This window comes from Poecile atricapillus, chromosome 7 (assembly GCF_030490865.1).
Source record: "Poecile atricapillus isolate bPoeAtr1 chromosome 7, bPoeAtr1.hap1, whole genome shotgun sequence".
NCBI lineage: Eukaryota > Metazoa > Chordata > Aves > Passeriformes > Paridae > Poecile > Poecile atricapillus.
The window spans coordinates 22,499,721-22,514,696 of NC_081255.1; the positions used below are offsets into that span (position 1 = coordinate 22,499,721).

Genomic DNA, 14,976 nt, shown 5'->3' on the forward strand with positions numbered 1-14,976 from the left:
CGAGGTCCTTCTGAAGGGCTGCACAGCACTCTGGGTTTTGGCCACTCCACAGCAACTTAACAAATCAATGGGTTCCAGTGTGTTAGTATTTGGAAACTCAGTGAACTGGTTCTGGTTTTATGACATCCTTTGCCCCTATCTTTTGTAAGGGCACTGCTTTTCTGGTATAAGAACTCAACTTCCATTGAAGCAATTTTTTTTCTTTAACACCCAAAGATTCAGTTTTCTGACCAAGTTATTTTCATGACTGTATGTCACAAAAATAAGACCAATTTATTTTCCTGTGCTGAAGATGAGAGAGCTGCATTTCAGCAGAGAGGAATGGCACTTGCAGCCAGTAATGCTTGTGTTCCCTGGAAAACATGAGGCAGAACTGAGCTGTTCTGAGCAATGAGTTTCATGTCCATCCCATGCTGTGGCACCTGAGGAAAGAGAGCTGTCTTTTGCCCTCACAGCAGTGACAGAAGCAGCTTTCACACTGGCTGCATACTCCACACAGATGTTTCTGCTGATTATTCCTTTCCTCAAATGCCTGCTGAGAGCTTTGGTCTTTACACAAAAGCAAAATTCTTCTCTGCTTCTCCATGCTTCATCTTCCATGCAGGCATGAAATGAAGTTTGCACAAGATTAAATGGACCCATGACAACTTTGTGAAAGGATCTTTTTCTGAATTGCTGCATTTTCATCTCAGAGTTGCTGACTAGAAAGCCAGACAATAGTTGTGTTTGAAGGGGACATCCCTGCCTATAATATTTTCTGCCATCTTTTTGGTCTGCAGGAGAATTAAAAGAGTTTCATATTCAAATAAATGTGTTTTTAAATGGGCCAAGAAATTCTGCTCAGACATGACTTTGTCTTGCAGCCAGCTCCTGTACAGCTGACTGCAGTCCACGTACATCTAAGTCCCTTGGTGCTGAGTCTTGTGTGGGAGTCAGCAGCTGCTCCTTGCAGAGATCCAGCAGGGACTGCAGGCACCCTCCATAGCTTGGTTTTCACTCCTGGCGGCATCCACAGATGCTGTGAAGTTTGGTCCCCGTTGTGTCCTGTTGGCAGTGCTGGCACATCTCCCCAGCCAGTTGCACACCCAGAGCTCCAGTAGTGCACAGCCAGGCTGGCCAGGGAGCCGTGCCTCCCCTCGGGCCCACCGCAAGGAAATGTGATGGTGTGAGCTGAGCTCCCCTTGGCACCCTGGCAGCTCCCTGGCCACGGTTCCCTTGTCGCCCTCACTGGCCTTTGCCACGGCATTTGCTGCTGCTGCGTTTTGTAGAGCTGAGGCAGAGGCAGGCACGAGCCTTAGAAAGGGCAGTTCTCCCAAAAGGGCTGCACATCTTTCAGAAGTGTTTAGAAGTGGGGGGGTACTTACTGGTAGCAAAGAGAAAATGGGAGCGATGAACCATTCTGAACCAAACATTTACCTTTTCCAGTGAAAACAAAACCAGCAACTCCCATCTCAGCTGCTATAAAACACCTTGTTTGGCCTGTCTCAACTGCCAAGACAACTATTTTCATTGGCTATCCCACAGGAAATATACTGCATGCAAGGTGAAAGCCACAGCCATTTCAAAGCTCTCATCTTAAAATTTATTTTTATTATCTCTTTATTTCATAAATACTTATGCACTGTCTAACTGGCACAGCTGATTGCCACTGGCTTTTTGGTGACCTCTTTAGAGCTGGGCCTGATACTCAGGTCTAGGTCTAGGGAGTTGTGATGAAGATTTAGTTCAGTAAGCAAGCAAACCACCACCCTTTGTGATGGGCTGGAATGCTGACTTTCTAACAGTAGCAATAAAATATGCCTGGGCCTGACTAATGACAGCCACAGTGCTTCCCACGCTGGCCTCCTACATAACAAAGATCCAATTCATAAAACTAACTTAACATCGTGGCACAAAACTGACTTGAAGTGCCAGTAATTCATATCTAGTACTACAGTAATTCAATGGCACTCTCTGCAGCTCAAGAGAAAAATCTGTATTTCTCTTCCTCTGATTATAACAAACCTCATAAATTAGGCCTGTTCTCAAGGCTGTTTAAGGCTAGCTTCTCATAAAACAAGATCCATATACAGTTTTCCACAGTTTCAAAATGGATTATGGCTTTTGGTAACTTCAAATACAGAGAAATTTAATGGACTCATATGAAAAATTACTGGAGTAACCATCCCTATAGTACAATGTTGCTCCCTTTATTATCAAAATCAACCAATTAAGTCTTCTGTCAACAAATCTCCATTTGTTGTAGGTTTTGAAATTTAGAACTCTAAACATATACTGCCACTGAGAAGAACCTGACTGTCTGTAGAGAGATTGGCTGAGGACAGACTCTGAAATGAACTCAGTAGTTAGAAGCTTCTTACTGAAGGTCAGTCGAGTTCAGCTGTGTTGTCACTAACATTTATGTCTTTGTCATTAGAGGGTGTTAGAGAATCTCTCTGAGACTGTGCAGCACCTTGTTCTCACAGCAAGGGATCAGGCTGTCTAAATCCACTGAAAACACACTGCCCCAGACTTATTCATATTAGACATGCATTTTCTGCTGTGCTCTATCTATGATTCCCTGCTAGTGTTTCTGATGTATCTTTCTAGACCAGTTTCTCATCTAATGGGCCACAAAGCACCAAGAGGGGAATAGAGAATCACTTGTTCTTTGTTCCCCTCATCCTTACTATCAGGGTAAATGGGTCTCTGAGAACCTTTCAAAAGATGGAAATAAACCACATAACTGCTCTCACTCTCACCATTGATTGCCCTTTCTGGAAAGGGGGAAGTCACCCCGCCCCACACACACTTATAATGGGATCAGCAAGGAAAGGCTCACAAGTGGAACACTGGTCACACTGGTGGAGGGTCACATGTTCTTTCATAATGGCTATGGAAAATGTGAAAATGTGACTGCAAATGATTTTAGAAAAAAATAGTAGAACAATACTGAGGAAAAAAAATTTAAAAAAAGGAAATAAGCACAGCAAAATGAAATTCTGTTGGCCTTTGTAGGCTAAGCTTTCATAGCATGTGATCTGAAATAGTCAAAGTTTTTGACACCCTTAATCCTCTGCTCTGGCTTGATCGGCTTATTTGTTATACTCATGCCCTTTTCCTCAGACTTTGAATAGAAAACCTACCAGGTGTCTTATGTTAGCTAGGTAGGATCAGGGCTCTTGCTTGACTACCAAGGCATTGCTCTTCTCTTTTACTTACTACCCTCCTACATACTGTCACTTCAAAAAAGCTTTAAAGGATGAGTCACATATTAAAAACAATATTTTTTTTCTTCCCTTTCTTCTCAGTTGAGAGAGGGCCATATATTCAAAGGGATTTACATTTAGCCACGTCAAAACACAAGTAGGTGTCTACAAAATTTTCAGATGCACTTTTCTGTCCAGCTGCCTTGGAACTCAAGTGTCTTCCTGCTGACTACTACTATAATGCATTTTGTTTCATTTCATTTAATGTCAGTTATCTGAAGCACCTGATTCCCACAGAACCAGGCAGCTTGTAGGCAGTTTTTGAGAGCAGTGCTTTCAGCCCTTGCATTTCCAGTACAAGGTCTTTACTCAAAAGCAGGCACTTGCTGTCCTTAGCAGCAGGTGGGTGTTCTGCAACTAACTACAAAAGGAATTATGGCATATTAAACTAAATCCTCAAAACACAATTAAAAAAAAAAAGAAAATTTTCTAACTTACTAGTCACAACTACTTTACCTTCCAAAACAAAATTTAGGAACTTAATGCCTCAGCAGAAAAGTAAGGACACTGCTGCCTTTGCCCTTCAATTTCCAGTCAGTTTGTCTTCCCTTGCAAATATGAACACATTTCTCAATCTCAGCAGGGTGCTGGAAGGATTGCTGTTGTTTATTCCTGTCAGGTTCACAGGTGTTTCATCTGTACCCACAGCCTTCACCCTCTGTCCATGCCTCAAGCCTCCACTGCTGAGCAGGAACACAAAGAGGGAATCTTGGCCAAAAGGAAATTTCCAACACAGTCCTGATCTTTTGTCAGCTTCACCAGGTCAGTGTTCTTGTTCAGAGGTCAGCAGAATGAAAAAAATGTTCCAGTTCCACATATCATATAAGTTAGCTATGAATGCACCTATGCACAACAACTCCACGTTGGGGAAAGTCGTGACATCCTCGAGGATTAAAGTAGGAGTGCTGCTACAACCATATACCTTTGTCTCTTCTGTGCAAGGAGAGAATTCCCAATGAGTGCAGAGGAAGCCAGGTCAGAGCTGAGTTTTTCTGTCTGCACTGCGTTTCTCAGGGTCTATCCAGCCATGCCTTAACGCCTGTTCCAATGCAGAGTAAGAAAGCTCATTTGACACTGCACTCTCACCACACCTTGATGTGGTGTGACAGGTAGGTCAGCTCCTCCTCTGTGAGTGCACAGCCAACATCGAATTCCCACACCAGACCTTTTGCTGGCCTTCTGCCCAGGACTGAATTTTACATTTGCATATTTAATTAGCCTGTTTCAGGACTGAAAACCTTTGGAGTGGATAGGAAAAGTTAAATATATCCCAATGTTGTCATGTGCTGTTCCCAGCCTGTGGAAAATTTTGTCCAACCCTAAATATACTTAAACTGGAGAAATTAAATTACACCAGTATGCCAACCCCATTTTCTTGTTACACAAGTCTATTTCTGATTTTCTTTTCTGTGGCAGTTGGAGCTGGGTGCTACAGTCAAGCCCTATAAAACATGATCACTTATACAATTAATACCTAGAGTTTAGTGGTCCTTAGCCACACACTGCAGTAAGCTGGCTAGAAAAGGTTAATGCTGAATCTTCATGGAAGTTAGCGGGATTTAGACTCTAATATTCCTCTAGAATCTCAACACCCACTCCTCTGCATGCTTAAGAAAGTGCATTGCTGCAACCCCAAGGGACAAAGCTCACGTGGGCCTTTCCCTGAAGAGCTGCTTACGTTGAAAAAACAAACTTAGGCAGGAATCAAAGATTCTTTTCAATTCCTCTTCCTCTCTTAAACAGCTTCTCTTCAGATGCTTTGGCCATTGCTTATCCTGGGATCACAGACTGATTGGATATCCAAAGAGCACCTTCAGGAAGGCACCACTTCCCTGAAGCTATTGCATCCCACCAGCTTTGCCTGAGAAAAAGAGTGCAATAACCTCTGATCTGTAGTTAAATAGGTGGGACCTATATATTAAGGGGTCTTCAAATCAACACTGGTAGATTAACTTTGGTGGTTTTGTCTGAAATGGATAGGAAACACACACCAGTTCTTTCAAGAAACAGAGTTATAGAGGCAGCAGAATCTCCATGGGAGCATTAACATCTTCAGCCAGCACTGGTCAGTGTTGGAGAGTGATAAACCCACTTAGGAATGAACAAATTCCCAACACTGAAAATATGTGATGTTTTAATTAAAATGGGAAAGAAAAATATTTAACATGTTAGACTGCCTCTAGGTAAAGTCTCAGTCTTCTGTGTGTGTACAATATTATAAATAAAAAAAACAAAGACTATTTTAGCCTAGCCTGCATCAAAGGAAAAAAAAAATTGCAGTCGGAAGTTACACTTGATTTATTTGATCAGAAGTTATTATTGTCAATTTTTCTGCTTTCCACCTGAATTTCCTTTCACCATTCAGAGAACAGCTAGTGGCTGCTAATGTCAATGCTTGGTTGTGTGTAAAATCTGTTGCTATAAATAAGAAACTAACCACCATGTCCTGGGAATTGCAAACTTCCCCTTGACTCTCTGCTTTCTTCAACACATGTAGCTTAAATATATTCACCACTGAAACAGTTTTAAAGACATTTCCCACAATAATGTTTATAAAGCAGATTTTACAGAGCTTTCATACCCAGTGGTTTCACCTGGAAGATGGATATATGGTAAACACCACATTCACCAGAACCAAGTTCAGACAATGTACAGACATTGTAAGAAAAGTAGTGTAGGCACCTTCCAAGCAAAGCACAGGTATTTTCTAACATGTAAACACACAATGTCAGCTTCCCCAAAACCAATGGTAAGAGTACAAATCACATGTCCAGCTCTGACCCACAGATTTGGCAAGTTCCTTAAGGAGCTAATGAGCTATCAATTTTCAAGAAAAGTCTGCATATTTTGCCATTATGTAGGGGATGGAGCAGGAACTTGCAGCAGAATCATTAAGGAAGGGCAAGGGAAGTCCATGTCAAGTGAAATAAGGCAGACCATGACTGCAAAATCTGTGTGAAAGTACAAAGTGTAGTTTCAATCTCTTTAGGACTGTCACTTCCCTGATGCTTCAAAAAGGGAAACACTGTGGTAGGCACAGCTCCCTGGAATAGGATAGTGAGACAGAGCTCTGTTTTCCTTGGCATTGTGCTGTGTTGGTGTATTGTGTATTGTACTGAATTCTTAGTTAGGTACATCCTTACCATTTTGCCAATATAGCTTCTCAAAGTGAAAACAAATAAACCCCATAATTGTTTGTAAGCCTAAAGATGAAAAGTAAGCAGGAACTTTCTTCTGCCGCTTAGACACTGTCTCATGTGCACTCATTGCTGGGGTTAGGAAAGGCCACAAATCAGGACTCTTCCTCTGAGTACCATTTTTCTCAGCATTTTGTCATTTACCCTGTTCTCAGGTCAGGATATTGGTGCATAAATCAGCTGCACATTTCTCTTTTGAAAACTTTGAAAAGTAGAAAAGTTTGGGGCAGGTGATTTGCATGTTTGCTACAGCCTCTAGAAAAAATAGATCCTATAATATTTCTAGAAACTATTACTGGATTCTTTCTCTTTTAGGACAAGACAGAGCAGTAGAACTACATCTTTCTGTAGCTGAACTAAGGGATAGCTTGTCATGACAGAGCAGAGAAATAAAGAAAAAACCTCAAAAATCCTATGTAAATGAGTCTACAGATATGCCAGCTAAGTGCTCTGAGGGAATTTTTCTTGCTTCTTTGTAAAGTATTGATTTTAGAATAAAAAGAACGCTTTAAATATCACATCCTGAGCAGGTGTAAACTGATATATTATAATAACTTTATTATTTATTCCAGCAAAAATATCTTTCTTGTATGCAGGTCTATTTTACTTCAGGATATACATTGTCAGTTTTGAAAATTTTACTAAAGGGCTTTGGATTAACATGATCTTTCATCCTAATTCTGAAAGCACTTAGATAGTAAAGTAATAAATCCTAATACTTAAAGAAAAGCTTTCCAGAATTTATGTTTAATAAGAGATTATATACAGATGAGTTATTGATTTAGGATATGTTCTCTGACTAAGGATAAATCTGTGGTTTTATTCTTTCAAACTATACTGTGGAACTCAGAAGTTTGCAGAAATTGCAAACAAACCAAGGAATTGTAAAATGACAACAACTGGAAAGTGAGAGAACAGCTCATAAATGGTATCTTGTCACTGTTTTCCAAACACTGCTTATATAATTGAAGTAAAAAGCAATAATTTAATTAAAAAGGTCAAGGTCAAGTTACCTTGCATAACTGTGTCCTGCTTTCATAGTATGCAATCAGAGGGTTTGATGCTTGGTAGTAGCTTTCAATTCTTTCCTCAGCATTCTCAGAGTTCTGACTTCTTTGATTCCTCATCAGAAGGCGACTGCTCATGGTTTCTGCAGAGCAGTCCAGGCAGAGCACGAGCTTTGGTTCCCCAATCTAGAGACAAAGGAAAGCAACAAGCATTCAAATACTGGCCCAGTAAAACGGATTTTGTTTGGCTAAAACCAAAACAGTCACCAAGGAATTTATCAGTGAAAAGTATTTGTCTATGGAGAAATTATGCTTATTAACAAATATCTCTCATTGCAGCAGCACTAAGGGATGCCAGCATTGAGGAGCAAGGCTGTGCTTGCCTGGGTTCTACACAGAGATAAAGAGATAGGATCTGACAAATTCTGGCTGCTTGGACTGAAGAGCATCAGTTCATTATTTGCTTGATACAAACAGTACAGGACTTATGGAATACCTGACTGAGTTCTATTTGTAGCCTTTTCTTTTTTCAATTTGTGGAAAGGGAGTGGAAAACTATAGCTTAGTATTTCAAGATGCAGTAGCAGGAAGTGTCCACATAAAGTGTATCCACTTGAGATGGAAATGAGTAACAAACAGGCTCAGGGACACCATCAAATATTCACAGGAATACATCCTGTGAGTTACTTTATTTCACACAGTATTTTATGTCCTTGTTTGCAGTGTACCCACATCATTCCTACCCATGCTGTAAAGGAAGGATGTGATACATTCCTCTGCATTTTCAAACTGGCAAGTAATTTCCAAATTCTATGGGAAGCTGATCATTTAATGCTGTTTGGCTAGTGCCAAACTAGCCATGGGGGAGAGTAATTTTCTGTAATAAAAATATATACAGATTTATTTATTTTTATTCTTAGGCCTGGCAAAGATCAGAAATACTAGTCTCTCTCTATATTTGATCATAGATATTGCAGTACTTTAATGGGAAAAAAAAGAAATGGCAAGCAAGAGCAGAATGTTCTTTATAGTATTTCAGGAGAGAGCCAAAAGTTCTGAACACAAATCCTCATCATTCTTTCCCTGAAACACTGAAAGATATGTATGTCATTTAGCATAAATCTTGGAATGCACACTGCTCAGGCACAGTACTCTGACACAAGATTTTGTATGAGAAAAAACTGCTGGGCTGAGTCCAAAGCAATAAATTCCACTATCTCAAGCAAAATAAAGGTGTTACAGGATCAATGGGGAAAAAAGTTTGTTTTTCCATGCAGTTATATATTTAATCCTTCAGTGACACTCTCAGTCTTTTTCTCATTCCTTCCCTTTCCAGCAGGAATCTGGAAAACCCTTTTTAGGAAAGTGAGAAGACTTAGAAAAAGATGAATGCTCTTCACACTAGTGACCATTACAAAATCATATTTTTACTGTGGCTGCAGCAAAGAAAATCTAAATGACCAATATATGGAAATTGTCATTGTTGTCTTTGTTGACAGCCCTCAAAGGAAGAAAGATTCTAAAGGTAAATATTTCATGTCAGGCCTTCTGCATTTGACTGAGCATGTCTGGATTATGTTGACCTTTCTACCACCATTAATGACTTTCTAAGAGAAGCTGAAGCCAAGGGATTATGTCAGACAGTTCAATGACAGGCTTTTATCTACCCATTTTTTCCACACAGAAAAAATTAATGCTATTAGCTGTAGCAGCACTGAGTTTGGGGATTAAAAAAGCCAACAAGGCAGTTTTAACAGGGCAAGAGACATGGAGAATTTAATATATATATATTTATGTGTATAACTGGATTAGGATGGTGAGAAGTTATTTCTTCCATGTTTTACATGAGGAATTCCATGGTCTGTTCTAAATTATAATAGAATAAATAGGAAATAATTCCTTTCTTCAGTTGTATCATCCCCTTATAATGAGGATATGAAGGAGTCTACTGATTAATAGGGTTAATAATAGTATCTTGCTTGACACCCTGAGTCTGATTTGCTTTTAAAAAATTTGCCTGGTCTTCTTAAAAGTTTCGGTATTGATATCTGGAATTCAAACCATTACAGAAATTATCTTTCTTCCAAACTAAAGCCCACAAAAAGTAGAAGTAATGCCCTTATCAGGTATTACAGCAATTTTTGCTACTTTTTTTTATTATTGTTATTACTATTTTCCTGACACATTTTAGCTTAAATAATACATACCAAGCAAGTCTAATATTTTGTGTCTTTACTCTGTCTAACAGGGTACTTCACACCTGGTGCTGTGGGATGTATAATTTAATAACGTTTTTCACCTTGTAGGAAGACTGAGAAGGGAACAGAGTTTTCTGCTGCTCTAGAATTATGACCAGATAAAAGTACAATTGTATCATAGAAAGGAATTGGGTAAAACTGTCCAGAGAATAAGCCATTTTTTTTCTACATAGCTCATTCTGTTTACGAGTCAAGCTCTGAAACATAAGCATTATGCTTGATGTCTTCTAAATAGAACAGGTCTTTGTTAACTATTATAAAGCTTTTTACATATCCTGTAGATATGTAGCACTATTCATATGTACTTTGCTGCCATTAATTAGTAAGGCCTGATGTACACCTCTTTTCATTCAATTATAATTTAAGAACTTCTCATCACCCTTTGGAAAGAACTGCAAAGCATTATCTCAAAAATTACACATTCAAAAAAACTTCACAGTCTTCTTGAGCAGCTCGCAGCCGGCCTGCGAAAAGTGGATACAAGACACAACAGGGGTGACTTAGCACATTCAAAATAGTCACTTCAGGTCTTTGTCTTTCACTCCAAATGCTGTCCAGGACTACAGGATCTTTTGCTGCTTTCAGGGAACTCCAAGGAGCTCTGCTTCAGCACTGGATGCAATAAGACTTATTTGCTTGGCAATACCTCAGTGCAGGACACTCCAATCTCTAAATCCCACTTCATAATACAGACAAATGTCCACAGGACACAAACATGTATGCCTGCCAGAGAAACAGCACTGCTGAAATAGCTCCTCTTTATCCACAAAATAAATCTCCAGCATCTTTTTAATAGTCTACAGCATTTTATTAAAGGGACTAATAAGTCAACATTTCTATGAATAGCTTCTATAGCAAACCCCATTGCTCATTATTTTGTCTGGCTTCTCTGCCTAAATCTTGCTAGGCTTTTATGGTAATCAACTAAATAAAGCAGCTAAAGGATCAGTGAGAAAACAGGGTATTCATTAAAGTTTTATTATCTTAGAAACTTGTTTAGGACATTTTTGGAGTGTAATATGATGTAACATACGCTAACTATTATCCCTAATTCACCACTTCTTTTCTCCTAAACTATGGCAGATTCATTCAAAGGCTTAGACAGAGTATTTTCTGCAGACTGAGAAATGTACGGCTGAGACTTCTCACTGGGTCTTAGCACATACTGAAGAAATCGATAACTCTCAGAACTGCCACACAGGCACTTGCAGAATGCTCTTTTTATGGCTGTGCCACCTGTTACTCATCACAAAAATTAAATCTGTGTTTGGCTGTTTCAAGTGGCAGCAAGCTTTAGCAGAGCTGGCTTACTGGTAATAAATATTAAGTGTGAAGATAAGTCCTTTTATGAACCTCCATCAGATAGGGCTTGATCGGATTTTCATGAGAAGTACAGCACTATCCACTAGAACCCGAACACTGACTCTAAAATGATGTTTTCCACTAAATGTGAACTGTTCCTGGTTTACATTAAATTCAGGTAAAATCAGCCTTTCCTTCTCCTTGTATTCTAGAGTCTGTGTGGCAAGGGCAACAGCCAGATTTGCTGAACTGATGGGGTGCCAAAATTTCAGCGATCAGCAGCACAGCCATGCTGGATTGGCTTTTTACATGTCCTTGCTGCAGTCAGCTGAAGAGGAGACCAAAGCAGCAACAGCATTACAATTCTATGATCACCTTGCTCTCAAACTCTTCTGCGTCTTTCAGGTCTTGGGGATACCCATCGATCAGGAATCCTTTTGTGACCCCTAGCTTGGAAACCATGGCTTTCTTCAGTAGCTCTAGAACAATACCCTGTATAGGGAAGAGAGGGAATTAGATGGTTAATTAATAAGAAAGATTGATACCTTTGTTTGTTGCACTGACTTTAGTCCTACAACCTTGAAAACACCCCTGTTTGGCTATAAGTAGGTCCTGTGAATGCAGGGGTTTTTCTTGTCCTGCAGGTAGCAGGGCATTCTGCTTTTTATTCTCTCAGGACCTACACAAATGCCACACAAATCTAGTGTTGTAATCCATCCAAGATTTCCCAAAGTGCCCTCCAGATAGCTTAGAATATTTCATAGTTTCAAAATGAATGTTAATACCTGTGAAACTCTAGAGTACTGCTGCAACATTTTCCAATCTGATTGCATTTTGCTATGTCACTGGTATAATTATATTACATGGAAAGTGACCCCATCTGACCAAACACACTGAAGAGCAAAGCAATCAAAATCAAGCCTGAGCACAGCTTTTAGTTTCCCCTGAGCAGCATTTCCCAGTATCTTTCATTAACAAACACATCCTCTGACCTAGCTGGAATTGCTGAAGACCCACTAAAAGTTGGGACTGTGGACCTGCCATGTGAAAGTCAGATCAAGCTAAGAACAACACCCTCTGCCTTCACAGTCTCCATTAAGCTGCAGTCCAGCTACTCTGGGATGTCAGCCAGCTCTGCAGGGAACTGCTGCAGGTACTGTAATTTAAAATAGCTGCCAGAAGGACCAGCTCTGAATCTGAAATGTAACACTATAAAAAGGACATAAAGTTTCTGTTTCCTGTACTTACACTTACATTTTGGAATGCATCTGTCTCACTGTATTTCATGTGTAATTTATTGCCTATGTGAAACATAAAGAAATACTGGAACTGAAAGGGGAAACAAGTGCCATGGATTTGGCAACGAGGATATGTTTCCCTGAGGTTACACATTAATTTTACTGTAATCATCAGCTCCAGTATCTATTTCCACTGTTTTAGACAATATACCTACCACTGCCTCTGTTTAACCATTAGAACCCCAAATAAAACCATCACTCACGCCAGGCACAGGTTCACCACATCCCACAATGTCTTTGATCAATTTACTTCTCTCTGATAATGATGATAACTCATTTTGGAGAAGATCACTAGTGGACAGGTGAGTAAATCCGTATTTCTTGGCTAACTGTTCACATTGGGTCCCTTTGCCAGAGCCAGGTCCACCTATACGAGGGGAAAAAAACCCCTAGAATTAGAAAAGAACAAAAAATCTTCCAATTCTCAAACTACAGCCACAAAGAAAATGGGAGGAAATTGATGACACTGACTATTTTGCAATTTTTTTTTTGTAGAGACACTACTGTAGAACAAGTCATACTTCCCTTCCAATACAACTACAGTGCTGACTCAAAAATGTGTTGAAGTTGAAGGAGTCACAACAGTGTGAAATCTCTCATAGAGGAGAACCTGTTCCTAAAACACCATTACCATGTTAAGGAAAAACATGAAACAGCCTGTGGAAAAGAGTATTTGACTCGGTACATGTTCAGTTTGACAGCTGCAACAAACAGTAAATAGCCAAGTAATGTTCACTGCAGCACTTTGAGGGAAATAAAAACGAGCTCCCAGCTGTACCTGGCCCATCCTGAGCTCAGGAGCAGTGGGAGAGAGCGGAGGGGAAGGGCCCTGGCCCCGGGGAACGCTGTGGGCATCCTCCGTGCAGGAATGGCCCCTCCAGCCTCTCCATCCTCGGGCCTCCGGCGCAGAGCCCCGGAGCTCTGCCTGCTCCGCTCCGCACGGCCAGCGCTGCCCGGCACAGCTCCTCGGCGGGGGCGGCGTGGAAAGGCAAAGGCCTCTCTCTGCAGGCTCCTGCTGAGGCTTCGCAGCCACCCCCGCCCGGCTGGAGAGAAGGGCAGCCCGTGGAACCTGCTGGAAGCCCCTTGTCGGGTGTCCCACCGCGGTGACTTCAGCGCTGCTGGCACAGCTGAGGTGAGGCCCTGAGGCGCCATGTCGGTGCCAGGGCCTGGGGGGCGGGAAGGCAAATTGCTGCTGTCAATTTGTAGAGAAAATCTCCCTGCGTGTAGCAGCAATTTTACAGCCTTTGATGGATCTATTCAGAAGATCTACTGCAGCAGGAGGTAATTATAGCCTTGGAGGGAGACAATGCTCAAACTCTTTTCAGTAAAGCTTTTTCAGTAGGTGACCTATGTTATTTATCAACTGCTGGGACTTGCAGGTAGGGCTACACAGCCCTGCTACGTGCATTTAAGGTGCTAGAAAATATATGTGGCTTTCCTGTTTCCTTATCTTTTCACAAACAAATATAGGAATAACATGTTCACAATAGAGCAAATTTAGCACCGTCTCTTCCTCACTTGAACTTTCTTCTAACTGTTGCATTCAATGTAAGAAATAATTGCTTAGAGCATATAATTTTCAGAGACATTACAGTACTTTAGCTGAGACTAAAAATTGGGTGATAAAGGAGGAGCATCAAAGGAAGGGGTTTGTCTTCTGTGATCTGCAGTCTTTCACTTCAGCTTCAGAAGGAGAATGACCAGGCTGTGGTGTGAGAATCACACCTGCGCTACAGTTTTCTAGAACTGTCTTTGTTGAGGGCTTATCTTCTGGCCAGTGTGGGTTGTGTGTTGTTTTTCTATTGCTATAATAGGAAGTGCGTTATTGTTTTGTGAAAACACTAGTTGAAAGAAAACAAGGAAAAAATAGGAGTGGCTATAAAGAAACAGATGTAGGAAAATTACAGGCAAATTACCAGTAATGAATCCCTTAAATATCTGAGTGGCAATTAATTGTATTTCTGGCCTGTTTTGGTTTTTTTTTTATATCAGTAAGTTTGTTTACACGTTTTGTCTTCTGGCCTTGAATATGCTAACAGTGCAGTAATTTAATCCTATTTCTTTGGTGTATATATACAGTATTAAAAACACCCAGCTATAAAGACTATTGTATTCCTTTAGTTATATAACTGTTTCTCTTCTGAATGCAGAGCCCGATGAGAAGTTTCATAATTTCTCCTCATATACAAAATTAACCAGATCTCTTTTCAGAAATAACAATGCAAGGACATTTTTGTTTTTTTAGCAGGTAAATATTCAGAAAATTTGATGTGCTTCTAATACCTTTGTGTGTTAGTATTTTAAAAGAGAACGCTGTCAGAATGGCACAGTATGTAGGGCATACACCATAATGAGTGTGCCTCCAAAACATTAATTAAAATGACCGTTTTTAATAGAAGAGTTCAAACAAAGCAGAGATTAATATACTGAGCTTTTTAAAGAGTAAAAAACATATTTGAGTAAGCTATGTGCTAAAAATGGTAGTTTTTATGGCCACTGGTATTAATTCAGATTCATCTGATGAGTAGCAAAGCATCCTACTGCTTGACAAATGCATACAGCCCACTTTATCAAGTCTTGTGCTTTCTTATCCTATAAATATATCCTTATAGCTATTCATGTGGGAAAGGATATTAAAGTGCATTTTCTTATTAATTAGGTGTTTT

The 14,976-nt window shown here is 40.2% G+C and overlaps 1 protein-coding gene and 1 long non-coding RNA gene across 2 annotated transcripts in view; one reads left to right on the forward strand and one right to left on the reverse strand.

Annotated features, from left to right (window-relative positions):
* The window catches only part of AK5 (adenylate kinase 5), an 83,149-nt gene that overhangs the window by 1,706 nt on the left and 66,467 nt on the right, over positions 1 to 14,976 (reverse strand). The window contains exons 11-13 of the mRNA XM_058842571.1: positions 12,514 to 12,677; positions 11,388 to 11,504; positions 7,459 to 7,638 (exon numbers count right to left, since the gene is read on the reverse strand). Coding sequence (XP_058698554.1) covers positions 7,459 to 7,638; positions 11,388 to 11,504; positions 12,514 to 12,677 — 461 coding nt within the window. The remainder of the gene's footprint in view (positions 1 to 7,458; positions 7,639 to 11,387; positions 11,505 to 12,513; positions 12,678 to 14,976) is intronic.
* The window catches only part of LOC131580871 (uncharacterized), a 71,543-nt gene continuing 69,894 nt past the window's right edge, over positions 13,328 to 14,976 (forward strand). Inside the window, exon 1 of the long non-coding RNA XR_009277973.1 lies at positions 13,328 to 13,591. This is a non-coding gene — a long non-coding RNA (uncharacterized LOC131580871). The remainder of the gene's footprint in view (positions 13,592 to 14,976) is intronic.